The following is a 24,092-nucleotide window of genomic DNA, read 5'->3' on the forward strand; positions in this document are numbered from 1 at the left end:
TCTGCAGGAAGAAAACTACTCCCTAGCAGTTTCTTCTGGGTTGGATTTTTTTTGTTTTGTTTTGTTTTGTTTTTTTGTTTTGTTTTTTGCTCTGTAACCCTTTGATTTTATTCAAGCAAAATGCGAGACAAATGCTTATTTTTCAGCCTTTTCAGATCTTGGAAATAATGGTGTATTAAATGTGATTAAGTTGGGAATTACCCTTTAAGCAGGGTCATAATTACTGCAGATTTAGATGGCATATTGTACAAATTGCTGTGTGCTCATAATTACAAATTGAGTCTCATGCACTCTGGGGGTTTATAAACTTTGTTTTAGCCATTAACACATTAAATAGCAGTGATTTATGTAAATTACTGGATAACCCAAAATTTCAGTGTTGTGTTTAATCTAAGGTTTAATTCTATTTCTGTATTAGAAATAAAATAGGGTTGGCTTTAGCGGGCAGGATTGAATGGTCTGAGGAAGTCATTCACTGCTGAGATATTGTAGTTTGAGAGTGCTGTTTGTTGGGCAACTGGCTGGGAACTGCAGTGGTCCAAAATGAATGAAGCAGCAGCTGCAGTGAGTGAGCTGCTTGTCACAATAAGCTCTTCCCGTGGTCAGCCAGCCCACTTCCTTCACAATTATTTCCCTCAAACTTCTGGGCAGCTCTGGAGATTGTAAAATCATGCCATAAAAATCTTTGTTTACTTCCTCTTCAGAGAGATTTCCCAGTTCCTTCATTTTTGCTTAAATCAAGTCGTTTAACAGAGCAAAGATCACTTTGTGTTGAGCTGTTAGTTGTGCTCCAACAAATTGCCAGGATTAAGGATAGTAGGACATGAAAAGTTATTTTTTGTCCTCCTTACGCTGCACTCCATATATCTACAATATCTTAGTGGCAACTCTAATGCTAGTTAGGTGTCAAAATAGCAGCAGGAGGACAACAGGGAATCTCCATCCCACTGGTTCTGCCCAAGCTTTCTATGCAAGGTGCAGATCAATAAAGTGCTACAGAAGCCCACATTTGGCTCTGTGTTGGTAGAAGAGCCTCTTCTGCCCCTGTCTTCCGAGGCCTGAAACATCAGCTCTGTGTGTTCAGCCTCTGCCATCAGGATGGCAAAGAAACTTAGCTACATGCCACCAAAAATTGTCCTAAGAAGTCACAGACTTAGAGATCTCTGCTAAATCACCACCTGAGACAGGGTGGATTGTGCGGTTTGGATTACAGTTATTGTTATCTGAGGGAAAATTGAATGTACACTATTGATTATGGTTGAACTAAAACGGTTTTGGAATGCTGAAACATTCATGGAAAATCCCTCCAAAAATAACTACATCAGGCTGCCTCAACTCGGAAACCACAACGTTGTCTGCGTATTGCAGCAAGAATTTGTTTTTCTGTGTTTAATTCCCCCCGTTGGAATACATGCGAGATCTTAAATGTGTAGATGATTTGGGCATTTAATCTCTACTTTAAATTTTAACGACATATTCAAACAAGAAGTGATCTCACAAGAACTTTGTACCAGAATGGTCGAGACTAAATTGGGAATTCTGGATGCTCGACATTGATGGGGGGAAAGCCATCTGTAACAATTATCCACGCAGTGTTTGGAATGGGATGTGTTTGTATTGCTTGGTTATTTGCTGATCTAGTGTGATCATATCTGTAGAAGGAAGGCTGTGTTTGAAGTGGCTTCAGAAAAGCACATTCTTCAGAAAATTCTGTGACTGCTTTTGAGGTCAGAGCTTTCCAGCCGCCCTTTCCAACCTGTCTCCTTCACAGCCCACACTAAAACTGTCTGCACTTGGTTCCTAAATGGAAACTGGTTTCCAAAGGAGAAGCTGACTTTTGGGAACTGCTGGTGTCTGCTTTGGATTTGTCTCTGTTTACAAGTAGAGATGAAGCTTGATGCAGGAGGCATTGAGTCAGGACCAGAAAAACGTGGGGTTGTTGTGGATCCCAGACGTTCTGCGGGGAAGAGGCTGCCCGGATAACCATGAGATGTTGAAAGCAGGCATAAATAGTCTCTGGTTAGAGTCTCGCAGTGACATTCCTATTAAAACAGCCGGTGTAGGTGTGTCCTTCCTCAACGTGTTTGAGTTTCACTGAAAGCTAGTTAAACCCAGGCTCATTGGAATCTATGCCTAATGCTTCCTTAGGAAACTATGCACAACGCACGCTTCATCCAAATGTTTAAGGGTGGTTTAAAGTTGCCTCGATTCTTTTTAACACCCTGAAAGCCACCATCAGCCCTCATGGGATGTATAAATACGAGGTATGTCGTGTGCACGGCTTTGCGCCGTGCTCCTCCTGGCACCCGGTTCGCTTGAGTGACATTTTCAGTTCTTGACTAAAGTTTCCATAAACTACAGAGATCGGCCAGCGGAGCTTTGTTGTGTTATTACAGGGTATGGAGGTGTGGGGAGGGTGTTGATATTTTGCTGTCGGGGGCCGGGGGCCTCTCGGGCCGGGCTCCGGCGGGCACCGTTCGGTGCCCGCCGGAGCCGGCCCGAGGGGCCCCCGGCCGCAGTGAGGGGTGAGAGGGGTGCCGGTGTGAGGGCAGAACGGTGCCCGGTGGAGCCCAGCCCGAGATCCCTGGGCACGGTGAGGGGTGAGAGAGGTGCCAGTGTGAGGGGTGCCGGTGTGAGGGCAGCCCTCGGAGAACCGTGCCCACTGGAGCCCAGCCCGAGAGGTCCCGCGCACCGTGAGGGGTGTGAGGGCTGCTGGAGTGAGAGGAGCCCTCGGAGAAGCGTGCCCGCTGGAGCCCAGCCCGAGAGGCCCCTGGGCACGGTGAGGAGTGTGAGGGGAGCCCTCGGAGAACCGTGCCCTCTGGAGCCCGGTGGGAGAGAACCCGGGCACGGGGAGGGTTGTGAGGGCTGCTGGAGTGAGAGGAGCCCTTGGAGAACCGTGCCCGCTGGAGCCCAGCCCGAGAAGCCCCCGGCACGGTGTGGGGTGGGAAGGGAAGCCCTCGGAGAACCGTACCCTCTGGAGCCCAGCCCGAGAGGTCCCGGGCACCGTGAGGGGTGTGAGGGCTGCTGGAGTGAGAGGAGCCCTTGGAGAACCGTGCCCGCTGGAGCCCAGCCCGAGAAGCCCCCGGCACGGTGAGGGGTGTGAGGGCAGCCCTCGGAGAACGATGCTCGCTGGAGCCCAGCCCGACAGACCCCCGGGCACGGTTAGGGGCCCTCGGAGAACTGTGCCCTCTGGAGCCCGGTTGGAGAGAACCCGGGCACGGTGAGGGGTGTGAGGGCAGCCCTCGGAGAACTGTGCCCTCTGGAGCCCGGTCGGAGAGAACCCGGGCACGGTGAGGGGTGTGAGGACTGCTGGAGTGAGAGGAGCCCTCGGAGAACCGTGCCCGCTGGAGCCCGGTCCGACAGACCCCCGGGCACAGTGAGGGGCCCTCGGAGAACTGTGCCCTCTGGAGCCCAGCCCGAGAGGCCCCGGGCACGGTGAGGGGTGTGAGGGCTGCCGGTGCGAGGGGAGCCCCCGGAGCCGCTCTTTCCCCGGAATCCCGCCCTCCACGCGTGCGCTGTGCCCGCTTCCCTGCCCCGCCGCCGCCGGCCGAGGGGAGCGGGAGCGGGCGCGGGGCGGGGCGGCCCGAGGGGCGGCTATGGTGGCGCGGAGCTCCCCGCCCGACACTCCGGCCCGGCCATGTGGTGCCTGCACTGCAGCTCGGAGCGGACCCAGTCGCTGCTGGAGCTGGAGCTGGACAGCTGGTGAGCGCTGCCGAGGGGTGCGGGGTGGCCCCGCGCCGCCGCTGCCGCACAAAGGGCTCCGCGCCGCCGGCGCCGCCGCTGCCCGGGCTCGCTATGGGGCGGTGCGGGAGGATGGGATGCGGGGGTCCGGCTGGCACTGGGGACACCCTTTTGTCCCTGGGGATTGTCCCTGGGGTCACCCCTATTGTCCCTGCGGGCTGTCCCTGGGGGTTATCCCCGGGATCGCCCCGCTGTTCCTGCGGGTTGTCCCTGCGGTCATCCCCGTTGTCCCCGGGAAGTCTCCGGGTCGCGGCGATCGGGACTCGTTCCCTGTGTCCCGGCTCGGGAGCGGGGACAGGCGGAGGCTCTGTGTGCCGTGCGGGGACCGAGGGTTAAATAAATCATCTCCGTGGTGTAACCGCGTCCCGGGCGGCCCCGCTCGCTGCGCTGGCTGCGGGTGACAGGCAGAGCCATAAATCGGGAGCTGTGGCAGCGGGCTGTGAGCTGACCTGGCGTGTGCCGCTCCAGACACCCGTGTGTAAACACTGCTTTTCGGGAGAGCAAGGAATCACATGATTTGTGTCAAAGCAGTGTGAGTTTTACTGCAGAGCTCTGGTACAGGCTGTTCCCCGTGCCTGGGGCCGGCCGGACACCCGGCCTTGTCCTGGCTACATGGGAAGGTGTGTGACACTGAGAGGGGTAAATCGACACTTGCCACTCATGCCCTCAGCCAGAAAATAAAATAAAAGGGGAAAAAAAGTGTAATTCAAAGGCCTCTAAATACAGATGCTTGAATAACTGACACAGGAGAAACAGCGAGTGGGGTTTGTCATGTTAACACATATATTCCCTATTGTAATGATGTCGTTAACTACCAAAATAACGCGTGTCAAAAGTACAGCAACACGGAGTTCTGTTCATGAGCTGCCTGAAAACTCCATGCACAAACGAGCTTTTTCTGGTGTGATGCTGTGTGTAGATTTATGATAAACTAAAAAAGTTATCCTGCACTTGCAGTGCACTTGCAAAATGAATTTATCTCCGATCCATAGTGGAAGTTTATTCCACCAAGTAACTCAGCCAAATCCTGAGCTGTTCGACTGTTAAAGGAATATTCAGTTCAGCTAAAGATAGAAAACATCTTAAATTGGGCGTGGGCATGTGTGGAAAAATATAAAAGGAGGAAGTGACTGGATTCAGTGGAACTATGTATGAATGCAACAGTTGCTTTTCTAGAAAAGGCAAAATGGGTTTTGATAAAAAAAAGTGTTTCATAGCGCAGTTTAGTCATACATTTAATGATCCTTCAGCCCATTTTTTACCCTTAAGGAAAAGACTAATGTAAGTTTCCTGTGTGGAGTCGGTAATGTTTGCATTAGTGATGTTACCTTAGCATGGCTTGCTAAAAACATAATTCATAACAGTTACTTTAGTGACAGATTTGCCTATTACACAGTAACATTCTGTTATTCATCATTGTTTCAGACTTTTTTCCTCCATTTGCACATTGCTATGCACTTCCTTTCAGTTAAACTTGATTATTCTGCCTGATGTGCTAAAAGAGGAATTGCTGAGTACTTAGTTTGGACGGTTGTATTTAACTGTGTCTATTCTTGTGGCAGATATCTTTCATATAAACACAGAATTCATTACATCTATCAGGTGCATTGGGAGAACTACAGGCCATGCTGAATAAAGTGACCTGTTTTCCATTTTACTTCTACTTTTGTACCGGATTTGGTTTTGCAGTTGAGATGTCCTGTTCTAGTTCCTGAAAAATATTGAGAGTACTGTTACAAAATAGTGAGCTGGGCTTTCTTTCTCCTGGTTAAATAGAACCTCAGTGTTCAGGTTTCCCATGTGAAGTCATCCATCAGCCTTTATTTTTCCTATTTCTAGTAATCTGAAACAATTCATTATCATCCAAGATACTGTAATCCAAGATCTGGAGCTAACCATGATAACCATAATGCTCCGTGTATCAACAGCATTCAGTTCCTTTGCCCCTTCAGGAGCCCTCTGGGAATCCTGGTGCGGTTAATAAACAACCTGCAGTTCAGTTTCGTGGAATAATTTGCAGCTTTCAGACAAGGAAACCCAAGGATTCTGTTTTTCTCCTGAAAAGCGCAAATACCAAGTTGAACAGTAACTCTGATTTGTGGTTCCTGTTAGAGTCTTGTGTTGGAAGGCTGCAGGGACTGGACACAGGGAGTGCCTGCTGGGCAAGGAGACCTTCCCTGCTGGGGAAGGTGCCTTCACCAGTGGTGTGCTGGGTGTTCCTCTGGAGAAATGGGAAGTGATTTCTTAGGATTTCATGGCCTGACATGAGTTTCCTCACCCTGTGACCATTTCATGTTTGCAAAATGAAAATTCTTTCAAGAGAATCTGTTCATATGGCTGTAGAAAGTGTTTCTCCCAATACCGGGTTACTTTTCCACTGCTTGGAGGCTGGGATTGTTTCATGCCTTTGAGGGCCTCAAGAACGGTGCAAGGACTTTGGGTGCAACAACTCCTTTGAAAGAACAGTTTATCTTTGTAGTGATGATGTTTTCCCTGGAGTCTAAAGATGTCAATGCAAAGCTTCAACTCTGTGAAGAGGCAAATCTCATAATGGTGTAGCTGATTAGCACACTTGGGTGATTGCTCCAATGATGCCTGCAAACTGTGCCTGCCCTGAGCACTGGGAGAAGGAGCTGAACAATAAAAGCTGGCCTGGAGGTAGGTAGGGCTCTGGTGGTGGATGCCAGCACCTGTGGATGTTACCTGTGGGTATTAAAGAGCTGCTCACATATTTCAGTTGTGTTCCTTGGTATTTAACACCACTGGTCTTCAAAATCCAGCAAAACCTTGGGACACAAGTGCTGGAAGTGAGGAGTTGCTTTCTGAGTGAGCCATGAGGCTTCCAGTTCCTGCAGGATTCTGAGAGGGGCAAGGAAGGGTTAAAGGTATTGTATTTTTGAATATTGAATTTTTGAAAAAAATGGTGAATCAACGCAGCCTGAGTCTGGATTGTTGTATCTTTTCATTGCAAGGATTTACCATAATTCATAAAGGTCTTTCAGGATGCAACGTTTTTGCTCTTTCAGCATTTACATGGTTCTTCCTCTGTTAGACCCGATGGTAATTTTATCATTAATTTCAGCGTCAGGCATATTTTAATCACAGCAGCTGTCAATCAATTATTTCTTTTTATGTTTATTTAATAACAGAACTGCAGGAGACCTCAGAAACTGTAACCAAGGCGGAGCCCTGATTGCTCTGTTTATTACATTAAATTTGTGAGGATGTGCCCCTAGCCCAGACACTGCCTGATCAACAGAACAAAGGCAAAAGTGTGTTGGTGCATTGCTTTTGTGAACTGTGCTTTGTTTAGATGTCATTCGTATTTAAACAGGCTATGGGCCACACGCCAAATTCATATTCCTGAGTTTGCTGCTTTATTTCTGTTGCCTCAGAAGGCTGTGTAGTTACAAGAGCAGAATCAGCCCTGTGTTTGGAAGTTCACTTTTAGTATCTTGTATATTACCATTTTATGTCAAAAATTATGTAAATACAGGTTTTGTTTAATTCATGCATCTTTGTTATGCAAAAAGAGTTACTGATCATGAACTTTTTTAGCATGACTTATTAATCAAAAATATTTTACTTACATAGTCCTTCTCATGTCTTCTGGGAATCCATTTGAATTTTATTTAGGTTCCATTTAGGGTACTGACAGGGATGGCAACTTCACTGCAGTGCTGTGATTTGACTCCAGGTTTCCAGAGAAGAACAGATGCTGCTTTAATCCACTGTAGCACAAAGCCCCAGTATTACGTTAAAGGGGAATGCAAATTTAGCTAAATAAATCCTTTTGCTTCCTTACAATAGACAAAAGACTAGAATCGTTCTCATGAAATAATTGTAGAGATGTCTTTAATAAAAATAAAGTAAAAAATACAAGCTTTGGTATGATTAAAAAAATCAAACCGTTTAGTCCTTGTGAGAGAAGCAGAAAATGAGAATGATGGCTTTGATAGTCTTTACTACAGGAAATTGATGTATTATATCTGTTAATCAGATTCTTTCAGTAGTTCAGTGTCATCCCAGTTAAACTTGTGCTTATAAAAAAAGGACACAATTCCCAGTTGCCTTCTGCTGTGCAAGCACAAACAAAATGCCACAGTTATGATTTGGCTTCCATTCACATCAGTGGCTACATACAGGGCATGGCCATAGAAAAAGAATCCTGAGCTTGTTTTGAGAGATACTTGCATTATTTAGTCCAAAAAATCCCAGTCTCCCCTAGAACTCACCGGAGTAACAAGGACGGATGTGTCATGAGCACAGAAAAAGAAAACCAACTTCCCTCTGTTTGTTAATATATCCGTGACCTTTGCAGTCGTCCTCACACAAGGCAAGGGCAGCAAGGATGCAGAGCTGATGGGTTTCTGTTTGCAGCCAGCCCTGACTCTGCACTACAGGAGCAGTCACAGTTTGCTTTCAATTTAATTTTCACTCCCCACCTTTATGGCAGAACGGGCCCAACTCCATCTCAGATCACACAGAGAGTTAGAAATGGCAGTGGCAGCTGGAGCCTGGACTGGATTTAACTCGAGTGCAGTGATGATTTTCAGTAGCCTGGAGTGGGAATGGTTATAGGAGAGACCCTTCCTTGCCATGGTCATGGTCAGGCTGGGACAGGCCATGTCAGTGCCTGCACAGAACTCTGAGGGTGCATCCATGGGAAGGAACAGATGATTTAGCTGGAAGCTGTCCTGCCTTTAAGGATAGTACCAGAGGCAGGGTTTCCCTCCTTGTTTGGGGACTGTGCTCAGGAAGTCGTCCTTCAAATGAGAGGGACAGCAGTGTTCCTGATCCAGCTGCAGTTCCCAGGGATCTGAGTACAGAGAACACGCCTGCAGAAATCCCTGAGCTTCCTTCTGGTCGTGTTGCAACCTAAGGAGAGGTTTTCTCTCAGTCTAACATCACTCTATGTTCTCAGTCAGGAATAAAATAATTTTTCTTTCTGTGTGGTTCTTCATTATCATAATGTGCTGTGAATTGGCTGTTGAGTTTCCATTCTAGAAGTGTCTGGGGTGATTCTCATGTTTCAAAGTTACCTTTTTGCAAGGTATTAAATGTTAGATAATCTTAGCTGTTCTTGGATTCATGAAAGAAAGTTCATTGTTTTTGTTGATATTTTCTTCTGTTTTACTCTGTGAGTCTTGTTTAGAAGATAACAGTGATGTTGAAGGAACTGATTTTAATACTCTTAGGTTTGAGAGAATGGGACTTTCCAGCTGGTAGTCTCCTGTTAATACTAGTCATTAATGCCTTGAGAAGTGAGAGAGAACAGAGGATTACTTGGACTTGATGGAACTTGTCCCAAATGATGACAACGTGGTACAAACTTGGATTCTTTTTTTGTTATTAAAAAGTCATTAAGGTGTTTTTGATTAGGTTAACCTAGAAGAGAAGTATTCCAGGTGTTCCTACCACAGTGCAGCATGTTACACAAGACCATTTCTCACTGTCTTTGGTTAAGATTTTCAAAATCTATCTTTGCATGATATCACATTTTCATTGCACAAATGGTGACCCTTTTTTCAGAAACTAGGCTTCTACCCCTGTCCTAAAAGCCACTTTTCCATAGTGGAAAGATCTGTGAACTTTGCCATGATGAAGAGCCTAGAGATGACCAAGAGTTACCCAAGTTGTTTATTTTAGACTCACATTCTCTTGTGGTTGAGCAGCCTTATGTGCAGCCCCAGCTAAACCAAGCTGCATCCCCATCACAGATGCTGTCACAGAATATTCCTGGGCTGGGAGGGACCCACAGGGATCCTCAAGTCCAGCTCTGAAGTGAAAGGCAGTGCAGTGTTGGTGGCTCTGGGAGCTGGCAGTGCTGCACCCAAAGGAAGCTGCAACATGCCCTGCACAGCCCAGAAACTGCTCCTCTTCTCTGTGTGTGCAGTAAAAGATTTCCAAGGCAGGAATTGCTACCTGTGTTACTCTTTTATTGTCATCAGGGAGGTGAGTCAGAAAGCCTACACTTAATTCCTCTCTGACAGAAAGAGCTGTAAAATGTATAGACTCAGCATAATGGGGAGGAAATGTAAAAGGAAGGAAGTTTGTGAATGAGAAAAAGCATCTGTCAGCTCTTTAGCTGATTTAGAGGTTATGAGCAATCTCTCGAGGTCTCGTTTCTACAAGAGTGAAGATTTATGTGTAGTATTTGAGTGTGTCTGCAAATACCTTCTGTGTTTGAACACATTGCCTTGAATCTAAGCATCATCTACAACACTGTCCTTTCCACCAAGCCCCATACTTCCAACAACAAATCTCCTATTATTTGGTTTCCTTAAACACTATGTTCTGCACACCCTGATATAAACCTTGGGTGTGCAGCAGAGGATAAAATCTCCCTTTTATGAGGATGCCTGTGATTACAGAGAGGTGAGCAGTGCTCCTGTTCCAGTGAGTTACACCACCTCTCTCCTGGAGTGTGCACAGTGCTCAGGGCCAGCTCCTGCTCTCACTGGCTGGGTAACAACACCCTGAGCTTCCCTGGGAGCAGGAACAAGTGTCATGTTCTCATCCTTTTCTTTCCTACCTGCTGAGAGTTTCCCATGCCCATTTGCACTTAAACATTTCGAAATTACATTGTTTTCCTGTAGAGAAACCTGGGACAGTTTCATTCTCTTTTGGGGTTGTTTTGTTTTTTTTTTTAGACTTGGCATAGCACAGCTGGCAGTCAAAATGTAGGGTTTGTGCAGTGATTAAGATGGAGTGGGACTTTTATATTATATATACGTCCAGATTCAGTAAGATCAGTGAGAGGTTTCTCTGATCAGACTTGTAACAGCCCATCCTCCTTTTGGATTGGCTTTTTAAAGTGTGTCACTCTGTAATTTTGTGAGTTTTATCTGTAACTACAGAGAGAAGTCAATCAACCACTAGAAGTTGAACTGTTCCTTTCTAATTTTAAAACAAGATAATTTTGGCCAGCTATTTCTTAAATCCTAGAGAGACAGCAAAGTACCTCGTGTTCATCTGTGACATTGTTTGAAAGCACAATTCATTAGATGATAATATATTATAAGAAGTTGAAATGAAATCCTTTAGTTGTTCTAAATAGATCTTTTTGTACAACATTCATTTGCTACAGAAGTTAAATATGGTCTAAATGAACACAGTTGTTAGTGCTCTGTCCAGTGTCCAGTACAGAAAGATGGTTTTGTTGTCATTTCTGCTGCATGGACCCTCTGCGTGCTCTTTGTTTATGATAATCCCTAATTTCCCTCACAGACATACTTGGAAAGACTGGTCTGCTCAAAAGTTGTTCCTAGCTCTCTGTACTGTGTCATACTTGTAAGCATTTCAAATACTGCAGGGGCAAAACCTTAAAATGAATCAAGTGACAGACTTTATCAGGTTTATTTCATCTAAGATGAAATAATTTTGTTCTAGGTATGAAATTCCCAGGCCTGAAACATTGACTCATTAAACAGGATTTTGTTAAGCATCTCCAAAGCAGTTCATGTTTCTATCATGTATGGAATATAAGAGGGGAAAGAAGAGTTTTATCCACCAAGACCTGACTGGGAAGAGGAAATCAGTGCTCATCTCTTCCAGGACCTGATTGCCAGCAGGCTGATTTCTCAGCAGCAGTGCCATTCTCTCACCCTTTCCTGGGACAGCCTTGACACAACAGCTGAAGAGGTGAAAGAGGAGGATGGCTGGCACAGGACACCAAGGATTCTTGCATTGGATCAAATGCTGCTTCAGCTGTGCGTGCAAATCAGGGTTTTTCAGCTGCAGGCACTAAATCTTCCTTTTTAAACTTAGCAGTGTCTGAAGGTCATCTCATAGGCAGTGGAATGTGTGCTAATATCTTGCTATCTTCAGTACATGTCATATATAGTGTGGCTTTGCCAAATTAAGAGGATTTCTGCTGCTGGATGGTGTATCTAAATAAATTGTAAATAGCTGAGGTCAAATTCTACTACAGCTGCATTGAGAAACTCCACAAATTTTTCAAGCTTATCATATTGTGTAAAAGTTTACATAGCAGGGACAGGACAAAGTCTGCAGTGGGAGGCAGACCTTCATAGATTTTGTTAAGTGATCCATCCCACAGGCACCACAGTTACATTAGAATTGTTAGCATGTAAGAAACAAAACTTCCTTTTGAAGCATACAGGACATTTTCTGATGTTCATGTGTCTAATGCTGACACATCAAAAAGAACTGGCCATAGAAAACTTCAAAAATCCTAAAACTTGGCTGGTTTGAGCCACAAGCCTCAGATTATCCCCCTATAGTCATCTTTTAATAATACCCATTTTTTAAAGAGTTGTTGCTGAATAAACATATTCTGGGTAATGATTAACACAGATTGGCAGCAAGTGACACTGGCTGACTTTACCTGAGACAGAAGCGAACATTTGTAAGCTGTAACCAGGTTCTGTTGGTGCTGCCAGTCCCCTTGTTGCTTTTGCTAAATAATGGCAATAAAATACAGCTTTGCCTGTAGCAGGGGAGGGTTGGGTGGGTGGATCCCTCTGTACCTTCCTGTGTCTCATGGCCAATACGCTGCCACGGTTAGACAAAGGTGATCAGAGAGCTGGGTAACCTTCCTTGTGCTCCTGAAGCTGAAGGCAGTCTCAAATAAGCTCTTCCCCAAGGGATATTCTTAGTTCTTAACCCTGTTGTAAGTGGTATTGCCTAAAATGGGTGGCTTGTTGTTTCGCTCTATTTCCATCTCGCTGCTGTCCATCTCCATGTCAGAAGAGACAGTGCATTCATTCCTGCATTCTGCTTCGGTGGGGAGAAAATAACCTCTCATCTTTCACTCCCTGCTCTCTGCTGCTGCTGATGGCATCCACGAGTGTGGGTCAAAATGCCCTTTCTAAAAAGCCTTTCTGTGAATGCCTTTTATGGGGTTGCTGTGTGAGAATTACAGCTCGGCCGCGTGCAGGGGATGCACGCTGGGGTTGTTGTGTGATTTTGGAGTCAGGGCTTGGAGCAGGGAGCGGCTGCAGGTTTGCAGGGACTCAGGGGTACCTGCCTGGGGAGCTCTGCCCACCCTCAGTGGCTCTCAGAGTGTCTGATTCAGGCTGCTGTTGCTGGCTCTCTCACCACAGAATATTACAGAATAAGTGACGGCTTTGTTCGGGTTTGCTTCTGAAACACATGCAAATGGTGTCTGGATTTTTCTTGCAATGATATTTAACTTCAGTCAGATGAATTACCTGGGACATTACTTTGATGTGCATTCAAAGGTTTCATTTGTTTTGAACAGAAACAGTTGAATTGGGAGTGCATTGGAAGTAAAACACGTTGGTCAATATTTCTTTCCCGGATCAAAGCTTTTGTCACTGCCTGTGAATGCTGTTGTCCATCATAATGGCTTTGAACTCTTGGCAGGGTATATTTGAAAGTAGATTGGTTTGTTAATGTTATTGTGCTTATTGAATTCGGGGATTTGTGTAAGTTCTTAATATAATTGACTTCTGTTTACTAGAGAGCACAAACCAGACATGGCAGTAAGGACTATGCTCTAGTTCAAACTGTACTAATAATAAACTTCTACTCAAATGTTCTCGCTCCAGTGGGGAATATTGTCTTGGGAGGTGGAGAAAAATGCTAAACCATGGCTTGTGTGAAGTACATATGGCCTGTTCTGCATTTTGAGAAGTTAATGGAGAACGTTTTGTGGGGTAATTTGAGATAATACAATGCACACATCAGAGCTTTAATTAACTGCACCTCCTTGTTTATGGCAGAGAGCACCACAGGTACTGAAGCACAAGGCAGCTTTGAAGCAGTGGGGTGTACCCTGTGCCAAGGGAGTGCTCGTGTGGGGAGGCACAGCTCTGGAGAGCAGAGTTCTGCTTGCAAGTGTCACTTAAAATTATGCATTCAAATCAGGCCTTCGTTGCACTTGTAAAGGCAAAGTTATGTGCAAGAAATTCACTTTTGGAGAGGTTTGTTCCTATGTGGAATGCCCACATTTGGCCTAAAGATTTTTGCTATTTGAGTGGTTTGTTTCAGCCGTCGTGTTGGAAGTGTCTGGCCGTGCCAGCTGCTGCAGCAGCTGCCATCCTGCTTCTCTCTGTTACCCACTTATTCCACGGGCGACTCCTGGTCTGCATTCTCTGGGCTAGGTAGAGAATTTGGATCTATTTCAAGTGGAAATCTATAATTAGGAGCTAAGATCGCAGTCTGACTGGTTTTAACCTCCACATTTTAAAAGGGGATGGTTGGTGTAAAACAGATGCTTAGCAATTCTTCCTCCCTGGGCATTTGGACCTATTTATACAGAATATTTATTTTTGAGTGAGGCAGAAGTTTTACTGGAAATGATATTTATGAAATGAGATTTTAATGCAAAAAGCTTCACTCTGTGGTTTGCATTTAAATCCATCTCATAAATCTTAAGGCAGAGACCCAAGAAGGTATCTGGATACTCCAGCTGTGGATATGTTGGTGTTTATGGACAGAAAAGTTTCTGGGACAAAGGAAGAAGATAAGTTTGATGAATTGTTCTGTGAGTAGATGTGACTTAAAGGGAACCAGCTTTACATGCATTTTTCCTGAAGAGGGAAATAAATTACATGGATCCAGGAAAAAGCAGGCAAGTGAGAGAAAGATGGATTTGGCTGAGGAATGTTATGAAGAACCACTCATGCAAATGCCTCACTGTTGCAACAAATAAAATAAAGTATCGATGCTTCATTAGGCTCACTTTGAATCCAGGCTGTGCTGACTACCTGGAGTTTTACTGCTGCCCTACCACAGCCCTGCTTTAAAACCTCCCTGCTTCCCAGAGAACAGAGCCCTTGGATTGTCATGGCCAAGCTGAGTGGCTTCATCATCTTGTGCTGCCTAAAATTTTAAGCTGGGCATGTTTTTGTTGCTGTATTTGTAATACTCATGCTGGCTTTCCACAATGTAGGAGAAAAGAAATTTATTCTGTGTACCCTTGAATTTGTGTTCATGCTTCAAGGGATCTGAAATGCTATGGAAAAATCTTTAAAGATATAATAGCACAAACTTATTATATTGTCATACTTCTCTTTGTGTCCCAAACTATTTTTAACAGGATTAATATAATGCTGATTGGTTCTCATGAGTGTCCTATCCAGTTGTTAGGGCCTGTTTTCAATTTCATGTCTTTATATTACACTGTTGAAAGTCCATTCTAAAAGAGTGATGAAAATAATTCTGATTTCAGAGAATGCTCATTGCTAAAACAGTTTCTCAAGCATTTGCTCTGTTCTACTGGGAGGGTCTTCTTGATTCTATTTTAGAATGTTGCATGCAGTTTGGGTTTGGCATTTGCATTATTTAGAAACATGTTTCATTTCTTTGTTCCAAAGTAAATCTGCAGCAAACTGGTTTGAACATTTGGACGATTTCTGTGAGCATATGTTCCCATGATCTTCATATTTTAGTTCTCAAAATGCATAGGGACACTTGACTGCCTGTAAACTGGGAGGTTTCTGGGGTGAGAGGCTGCACTGGATCATTCCTTGCCTGTGATATTATTGTTATATACTTTCTTTTAATATGCACATAGTTCTAAAGATAAGGTTCTGGGCCTCAGCAAGAAAGGGACTTTCTGCTTTTCTGGTTATAAAACGTCTGTTTTTCATAGTATAAATTGTCTGACAGATAAATTCTTGTGCCTCTGCATCCAAACCAGCAGTTCCACTGGTCATTTAGCCATGAGTCAGTGGAACAGACAAATCTATGCTCATGGAAAAGCTTGGGGTTTGCTCCTTACTGGAATTCAGACCTTTTTTAAGATTTCCATTTTAAGCTCAAATGTTCAAGTTCTCTTATTTTCAATATTCTATCTTTATTGTGCCTTTTTGTTTGTTTGTTTGTTTGCTAATAGTTTGGCAAGATTTGAAGGAAAAGTAAGGTGTGAATATAAAAATGAAAAAGAATGACAGTAAATAGTCAAACATCCTGAATAATATGTTATTGTTTTAAAATATGGTGGTGGATTTAGTGTACTGGTGCTAATTACAGCCTTTGGGATTAGAAGTAATAACTGAAAGTGTAAAATGAGAGCCAGGGAAGAAAAGACCTGCCAGGTCTGTGCTGCGTAAATGCCTGGAGAGGAAATGTTTTTGCTTTGGTCATGGCTAACCACACAACTGGAGGGGGATGAGGAGACAGAGCTTCTTCTTATTAGGTAGTTCTTGAAATGAACTCATCCCTGAATTGTGGGAAATGACTGTAAAATCAGGACCTTTTCCTAGCAACAGCAGCTCCTCCCCTTTTTGTCAGCCTGGGTTTTTTTAACACTGTTACAAGCTGAGGTTTATGCAGGGAGAAATTTTCAGTTTCTGATAAAATCCTGGTTCAGTCAGTGCTGGCCACTGTTCCAACAAGTAATTTAGTTGTATAAAGTATTTCAATGGCTGTTTTAAATTTCTGTTCATGCAAAGTCATATTAGTAATACTAATTATTTTTAAATATTTCATTTTCATTCTTTAGCTGTTCCATTCTCTGCTTCTTTGTAAAATACTTGCAAGCAACCTTTCACTTCTTCTGGCTTGGCAGATAATGAATGTCTATTTTCTGCTGAAACAGGATTGCAATAAAACAGTTGGACTTCTAGGTTAATTTCAGCTGGTTTGCATTCTCCTAATATTACACAATTAGAATATTCAACAGATTGCTGGGCTCACTAGTAATATGCAGTTGCACGTTGCAGGGAGATGAAGCAAATTAATCCACTGGTTTTTTTTTTTTTTTTAACAATGAAATTATCTGTAATTGTACTGGACATGTCTGGTAGGTAGCAGATGCCTGAAATTGGAGACCTTTATTAAGAAGCTGTTTCTAATTCCAGTTGGGACTTTTAATTAACATTTATTTAATAATAGATATATGTATATATAATAAAAACCTAGGTAATAATAATTGACAATATTACATTGTCCATTTTTGTAGTGTGCTTAATACACCTAGTTTCCCACCCATCGGAGAGAGGCAGTGTGTGCAGGGTGTGGAAGTGAAGCAGTGCTGGAGAGGTGTCTCAGTTACTCCCTCAGTCCCAGGGAGACTTCTCCTGGTTCTTGCTGCAAGCCTGGAGCAGAATCCTTGACATTTTTGTGTGCTGGCAGTTTTAGTAAGTGCGTAGATAAAACCCAGCGTGGTAACCCTGCAGTGACTGGCTCTGTTCTGAGTCTGTGTAGGAGTTACAGAATTGTTGGGTTGGAGAAGCCCTCTGAGGTCACTGAGCCCAGCCATTCCCCCAGCACTGCCAAGGCCACCCTTGCCTCGTGTCCCCAAATGCCACAGCCACAGGGATTTTAAACCGTCCCACCCAGGGAGCAGAGCACTGTCCAGAGCAGCCAGTTCCTCCAGGAGAGGGCTGAGAGAAGCAGTGCCAGAGGCTGTGCTGAAGTCCTGGCAGGGAACACCCACAGCCTGTCCCTCACTGCCCAAAGCAGGTCACCTTGTCACGGGAGGAGAGCGGGTTGGTCGGGCAGGACCTGCCTCTCCCAGGCCCAGGCTGGCCAGGCCTGATCTGCAGGCTGGCCTGTGTTGACACTCAGGGTGACCTGCTCCGTGACCTGCCCAGCACTGGGGTCAAGCTGGCACATCTGCAGTTCCCCAGCTGCCCTTCCCACCCCTCTCACAGATGAGTGTTTTATATTTGATAACCTCCAGTTACCCTGCTGGGAATGATGGAAGTTGGCTCAGTGAGCGTTTCTGCCAGCTCTGTGCTGCTCCCCTCCGTTCAGCAATCCAACTTGTCATCCTTACAGCTTCACACAAGTCATATTTGTTGACATAGTCTTCTTCTCCAAACATATGTAAAGTAGAAGAAGTAGAAAGCAAGCTGCTTTTCTTTGCCAGTGAAGTTTGGTTTTAATGAAATAACTCATATGGAGCTTCAGCTGTTCCTGGGGAGGGGGAAGAGCTGAACGGGGGAAGCCTTAAAGCCTGTGCACGTGTGTTTGCTCGGAAGGGCTGCTCTTGTGCCTGCTGTAAAAGGTAATTCCATGCTTCAAAGGTCAGGTGGCAGGGAATAGGTCCACGAGAAAAATGACATCAAGCATTACAGTCAGTCAAGCATCACATTTATATCTGGGACAAGTACAGAAGGCAAACTAAAAATTAAGAAGAAACCCTTAACTTTAGTCAGAACTCTGGGCAGATGTCCTTCCAACTTCTGATTAGGGCAGTAGCCTTTTTGTTGAGGAAAAGGTCAAGGGACCCATCGAAGGTAGCGTTACTAAAATGTCAACAGGAGGTTATAATCAGTGTGGAAGGGTTATTAAAAAGCTCACAATGCAAGGGTGAGGAAGGCTGAAAACGTCAACAGACCATAAGAAGATAATTCCAGCCTTCCTGTTAAAAACAAATTTGCCATGCTTGTATGGAAAGTACTCACAAATAAACTTGCAGCTAGGATGTGATGTCCAAAATAGCCCAGCCTTACAGCTGGCAGAACAGAGGAAGGAACTGCAGTGTTTAAAGAGAGAACGTGAAGCAGCTCAGTATCATAGCATGTCTTTAATGGATGTTTCAGAGAGAATGATCTGTTTGTTTTTAGCGGGTGGTTACACAGTTTCAATGTCACCGGCAGAACTCTGGATAGTTTATCATTTTTAAGTTGAAAGCCAGCTGTATCACGGAGGGAAAGGGATTAGTTTCCTGTCAGCTTCCTTTTTGGAAAAAGCAATGTGTGCACACTGCAAATATTTCCAGCTTGGGTTAAGTATGTTTGAAAATACCTTTTGGTTGGAGTCATATTTTGATGGGCAAAGAGAGAGGACTTGCTTTCAGTTTTACATGTTTATAGAAGCATTTTAAGAAATCTAAGGGGCTTTTTTTTTCTCCTTCCCTTTAAAAAGTACGAACTGTTCAAGCTGGGACAGTTTGGCCGGGGTTAACCCTCAGCTCTTCAATCGGTGGAGAACATTCTTTCAGAAATTGCTCTGTGTTTTTCGAAGGGACAGCTGAGAGACAGCAGGAGGGCTTTGGTTTTTAAGTACGTATGAATGAAGGGAAAAATACAGGGCGTGGTGGGAATGTGGAATTTTACTTCTTGGGAGTTTGAATGCACCTTTCCTAAAACAAAAGGTAGGGGAAGTGCTGCAAATGCTTGTATTTGTGCGTCTGTGAAGTGTTTATTGAGTCTTTTGAGGGATTAAAAAAAAAAAAAGTAAAATTTCGTTCTTCTGTCAATGCTCTGTGTACACAGAATGAGACAGACAGTAAATAGTGCTGTGAAACATGAAAAGATGGAAGAGTGAAAGTGCATATATTGCAATGTGAGAGTGCCCTCCTGCAAATAGAGCCCAAATACAAACTGCTATTAGTCATCAGTACTTTAGAATACACCTAGGGCTCGGTTTTAAAATGTTACCTATTGTGTGCAACCCTTCTAATATAAAAGGTCTTTTTCCTTTCCTTTATTCCTTACCAATAATAGCATTTGTGTGAAAACAAAGTAGTTTCTTTGCCAGATGGGTGCTATTGAGCCTTCTTCACCTGAAACCATGTTGCCTTCATTAGCTAGAAACACTGTCCCTTGGGATGCTGTACTCCAAAACCTGCCAAAAGTGTCCCATGGGAGCAGTCTTTCACTAGCAGGGAAATAAATTAGTTTTCTCCTGCAAGTACGTTTTCCCGAGTTTAGTTTCTAGAAACATCGTAGCTCTCAAGAGCCATTAAATCCCAATCTCCATGAAAGTAATACTTTTATGTCAAATTATAATGTAAGGGTAAGAAAATCTTGCTTTAATTTGTCAAAGCAAAGAAAGACATAAATAAGCATCTGTCAATTTATATGGAAAAGCTTAGAAATGAGCAGTCTTATAAAAAATTAGACGTTTCTATTCATTTTACAGAGTGACTTACTCAGGATGTTATTAGTAATTAGCGTATAAAGATAAATAGTGCTTGAAACCTCCATTCTCCTCTTTACTCACGCTCTAAAGATATCACAGGCATGACAGATTGAGACTTGTAAAAACTGCAGCAGAACCTGTGGTGTTTGACATGAAAGCCGCGTTACCTGTGACACCTGCATGCGAATAACAGAACTTGCGGGATGCTTACACAGAATGAAACTGAGGCCGAGCTGTGCTGTTTGCTGTCGAGTTGGGGTGCGCTGGACTCACCGAGGCTTTTGCCGTCTCTCTCTTTTGTTGTGCAGCGTTGAGGGGGAGGCTCCCAGCAGCGAGACCGGCACGTCCCTGGATAGCCCGTCCGGGTACCCGCAGGGCCCTATAACGCACAGCTCGGCGCTGAGCCCCGAGCACTACGAGCACCCCTACGGGCTCTACTCCATCGCGCCGGGCCAGCAGCGAGCCCGCCGGCCCAAGCTCCAGCACTCCACCTCCATCCTGCGCAAACAGGCCGAGGAGGAGGCCATCAAACGCTCCAGATCGCTGTCGGAGAGCTATGAACTCTCTTCAGACCTACAGGATAAGCAGGTATTTGAGCTCTGCTGCCTCGTTTGTGTCTGTGAATTGGGAGGTGTCTTTGGGGTTTTTAACTCGGCTTTGCTTTGTCCCCTACACCTTCCCCACCTCCTGGAGAAAAGTGTAAAAGATGTGTTAATGCTGTTAAAAGCAAAAACAGTTCTTGGAACTGAGGTTTTGTGCTCCAGGAGCGTACTAGAATGTAATAGTGCAAAATATTTTTCTAAGAAAATGAGTCATTTTGAAACCTGGGTGGGTTTGTTGTTACAGAAAGGAAGGAAGAACTTATTGCAACTGATATTCTCTTATATCTGTGAGGTGAATTAATATATTTTTGTATTTTATGGTGGAATTTGCAGATGACTATTCCATTCATTACTGGAGTTCTGAGTTTTTACTTTCAAAACCAATATATACAAAGCATATTAAAGTCACTATGAGTTAAATGTTCTTGTGAGACTTTCCCCTTGTCCCGAGCTGCACGGAGTGACGAGGGCTGGTGTGTTCCCGTGGCAGGTGGAGATGCTAGAACGGAAGTATGGGGGCCGTCTGATCACCAGACATGCTGCCCGCACCATCCAGACCGCCTTCCGCCAGTATCAGATGAACAAGAACTTCGAGCGCCTGCGCAGTTCTATGTCCGAGAATCGCATGTCAAGGCGCATCGTCCTGTCCAATATGAGAATGCAGTTTTCCTTTGAAGGGCCTGAGAAAGTCCACAGCTCCTACTTCGAAGGGAAGCAAGTGTCTGTTACAAACGATGGGTCAAAGCTGGGCTCCCTGGTGCCGTCGGAGTGCGATGAGCTCGCGGAGACGGCTACCATGAAGTCCCCGGCAGCATCCACTGATTTCACCGATGCCATAACAGAACTGGAGGATGCTTTTTCCAGGCAGGTGAAATCCCTGGCGGAGTCCATCGACGACGCGCTCAACTGCCGCAGCCTGCATTCGGATGAGATCCAGAGTGCGGAGCAGGTCAGGGGCCGGGAAATGGAGAGGGAGAGCTGTGCCCCGAGCAAACCGGCCATCCACAATGTGGATCACAGGAAGCTGGACGAGATGACGGCGTCCTACAGCGATGTCACGTTGTACATCGACGAGGAGGAGCTGTCCCCGCCCCTGCCGCTCTCCCAGTCCGTGGACAGACCGTCCAGCACGGAGTCGGACCTGAGGCTCCGCTCCGTGAACTCTTCCCAGGAGTACTGGTCCATGACCCACAAGGATGATAAGATAGACACTGATACGAGCTGCAGGAGTACCCCATCACTGGAATGTCAGGAGCAGAGGATGAGGATGGATCACCTCCCTCTGCTCACCATCGAGCCTCCCAGTGACAGTTCGGTGGACTTGAGCGATCGCTCGGAGAGGGGCTCACTAAAGAGACAGAACGCGTATGACCGAGGCATCACCAGCCAGCAGGGCAGCCCGAAACATATCCCTCACAGCATTCCTGCCAAGATCATCACCCGGGAGGAGCAGGAGGCCAGGCACAGGCCTAGGCCCATAGACAGTCACTTGGCCATCAATGGCACAGCAAACAGGCAAAGCAAGTCGGAGTCTGATTATTCTGATGGAGACAACGACAGCATCAACAGCACTTCCAACTCCAATGATACAATAAACTGCAGCTCAGAATCCTCTTCTAGGGACAGCCTAAGGGAGCAAACCTTGAGCAAACAAACCTACCACAAAGAGACTCGCAACAGCTGGGATTCCCCTGCCTTCAGTAACGATGTTATCAGGAAACGCCATTATAGGATTGGGCTGAATCTTTTTAACAAGTAAGTACAGCAGTTCCTGCCTCCCTCTCTGTGTCACTGAGGATGAACCAGGAACATTTTTCTTGTATCGGGTAAGGTAAGACTGGTGTCTGGTACTGACCTTTCAGTGAATAAACAAGGTGCTTGTGGTGACTGTTCTTGTTCAAGTTAAAGTTGATATCTTCATAGTTTAACAGCTTCGGGAAAAAAGAAAAAATGTAATTATATGTATAGGAATGGTAGTAAATTATCGAAGATGAATCCAGCTCCTTTCTTGGGGAAAAATATGGTGGCTTGATCCTGATCCATTTTTTGCTGTTAAGTTATAAAAAATTCCAGTTTCTTCCTGCCCTAATCACGTAGGTGGTGTAAAACTCATCAGATGGGAATTAGAAACAGCGTGCAGCATATGATGGGTTTCCTGTTTAACACTGGCAGGGCCTGGAATTTGTTCAGTAGATTTCATTGTAACTGTGATGCTGAAAGCCAATGCACTGAATATTTTTTACACTAAAGGAATGTTTATTATTTATCATAACACTATCACAAAATTTGTATTTCTGCCTGTGAGTGATAGTTTTCCTATGTTTTCCCTGCGGCTTGAGTGATTTCAGGCCTCCTTTTCAGGTAGCAATTTGATGTGTTTGGTAGGTTGGTGGTTCCTCATGTATTTGTTGTATCATTGCAGACAATTAAAGCTTTTTTGGTGCAATCACATGAGCTGTGCAGTACAGCCCCAAGTTTGGCTGTAGAAACTTTCAGGTTTAGCTTTGAATCTTTGTGAAAATGCCCTTCTGGGAGCTTCCAACCAATTGGAATTATTCAAGTCATAGGATCGCTGCTTGTGAAGTTGAATGTGTAGGAAAATACATCAATTAGCTCTTTTTTAGAAGATTTGAAAATAACATCCTTGGCAGGGCGGGTAGGCAGGAAGGTGTTGGTGCTGTTGGCTGATGTTTAACACTTGGTGTTTGCCTGGGTTTTGAACAGCAATTAAGCTTCCAGCAGTCAGTGCTCAGTGAGCCTCAGGCTTGGTAAGAGTCTTTTGAATCAGCTGCAGAAGGGTGTAGAGAAAAAGTGAATGGGAAAAGTGCTCAGGCAGCATGCAGGGGTGAATGAGAGCATTGGAAGCTGTCAGGTGCTGCTAGTGACACATCAGTAGGAGGCTGAAAGTGAAAAATCCACATCAGGAACAGACAGGAACAGAGGCAGCTGTTTGAAACAGATCGAAGTGACCTTGCTGCATGGACTTGCACAGAGATAAACCTGTTTTCTGCATTGTTATGAGGTGATGTGCACTCCTCAGCAGTGTGTGCTGCAGGACAGGACTCTGCAGAACTCCAGGCAGCACCTCTGAGTGGCATCTTTTGCTCTGTGTGGTTTCCTTTTCCCCACTGCATTTTACCTCCAGCGTTGAAAGTGAGAACTGAAGACTGTCATTACTTTCTGCTGAGTCGATGTGATTCTATTGATTTCTCAGGCAGTCTCCAAATATCCCACATACTCCACACGTCTTTGGTTTGGATTGTGGCCCTTCATATCTGAGGATTGTGACATTTTCTTTAATGTGCAGTGTCAGGTATTGAACTGTCATAGAGTGTAATGCTGCCTAAATCTGTGAATTGTTTTGAAAAGGGAGCTGGAAAACCTTCAAAGCTTTATTCTTGTGAAAGCTCAGGAGTCTCTTGTGAGTGCATCAGGTGGGATTGCAAATTGCACGTTGAGGTGAACGGTCAGTGCAGTGGTCAGGTCAATGCAGCAGTGTCACTTCATTGTCTTTTCACCACGTTATCTTCACAACACATTTACCATCATAAAATGAAGGAGCAGTGGGAGTGTTGGCAGCAGCTCCTGGGAGGATGTGTGCTCCACCCTGGAGGAAGCACTGAAAGAAGTGGCTTTGAACTTACCTAGTACAAGAAGGCAAGTTTTTTTCCAAATGTCTGCATCTACCAGAGGAAATTTTAGGGATGTCTTTTACAAGGAGTTCAGGTTCATTTCACTGTGTCTTTGAAATCTTCCTTGCAAATTAAGATCCCAAGCCTTAATTAACAAATGTCCTTTCTTTGTAGTACATGAAGCTTGGCTGAAATGCAAAGAATTGAGAACCTTAAAGAAGTGCATGAATTGTAGCAAATACTTCGGTTTTGTTCAGCAGGAGTGCTACAGGGATGAAGATTTTAAAAGCATGGAAAGTCACTATCATCA

The 24,092-nt window shown here is 44.8% G+C and overlaps 1 protein-coding gene across 11 annotated transcripts in view; it reads left to right on the plus strand.

Moving 5' to 3' along the window:
• IQSEC1 (IQ motif and Sec7 domain ArfGEF 1) overlaps positions 1-24,092 on the plus strand; it is a 260,347-nt gene that overhangs the window by 204,296 nt on the left and 31,959 nt on the right. For 10 of the 11 annotated variants that reach the window (XM_063411979.1, XM_063411968.1, XM_063411969.1 and 7 more), the window contains 2 exons: positions 19,857-20,136; positions 20,641-21,905. In XM_063411979.1, the coding sequence (XP_063268049.1) occupies positions 19,857-20,136; positions 20,641-21,905 (1,545 nt within the window). Of the gene's footprint in view, positions 1-3,522; positions 3,703-19,856; positions 20,137-20,640; positions 21,906-24,092 lie in introns of those variants that run through there. The other variant, XM_063411977.1, reaches the window with a different exon arrangement.

Source organism: Prinia subflava, chromosome 14 (assembly GCF_021018805.1).
Source record: "Prinia subflava isolate CZ2003 ecotype Zambia chromosome 14, Cam_Psub_1.2, whole genome shotgun sequence".
Classification (NCBI taxonomy): Eukaryota; Metazoa; Chordata; class Aves; order Passeriformes; family Cisticolidae; genus Prinia; species Prinia subflava.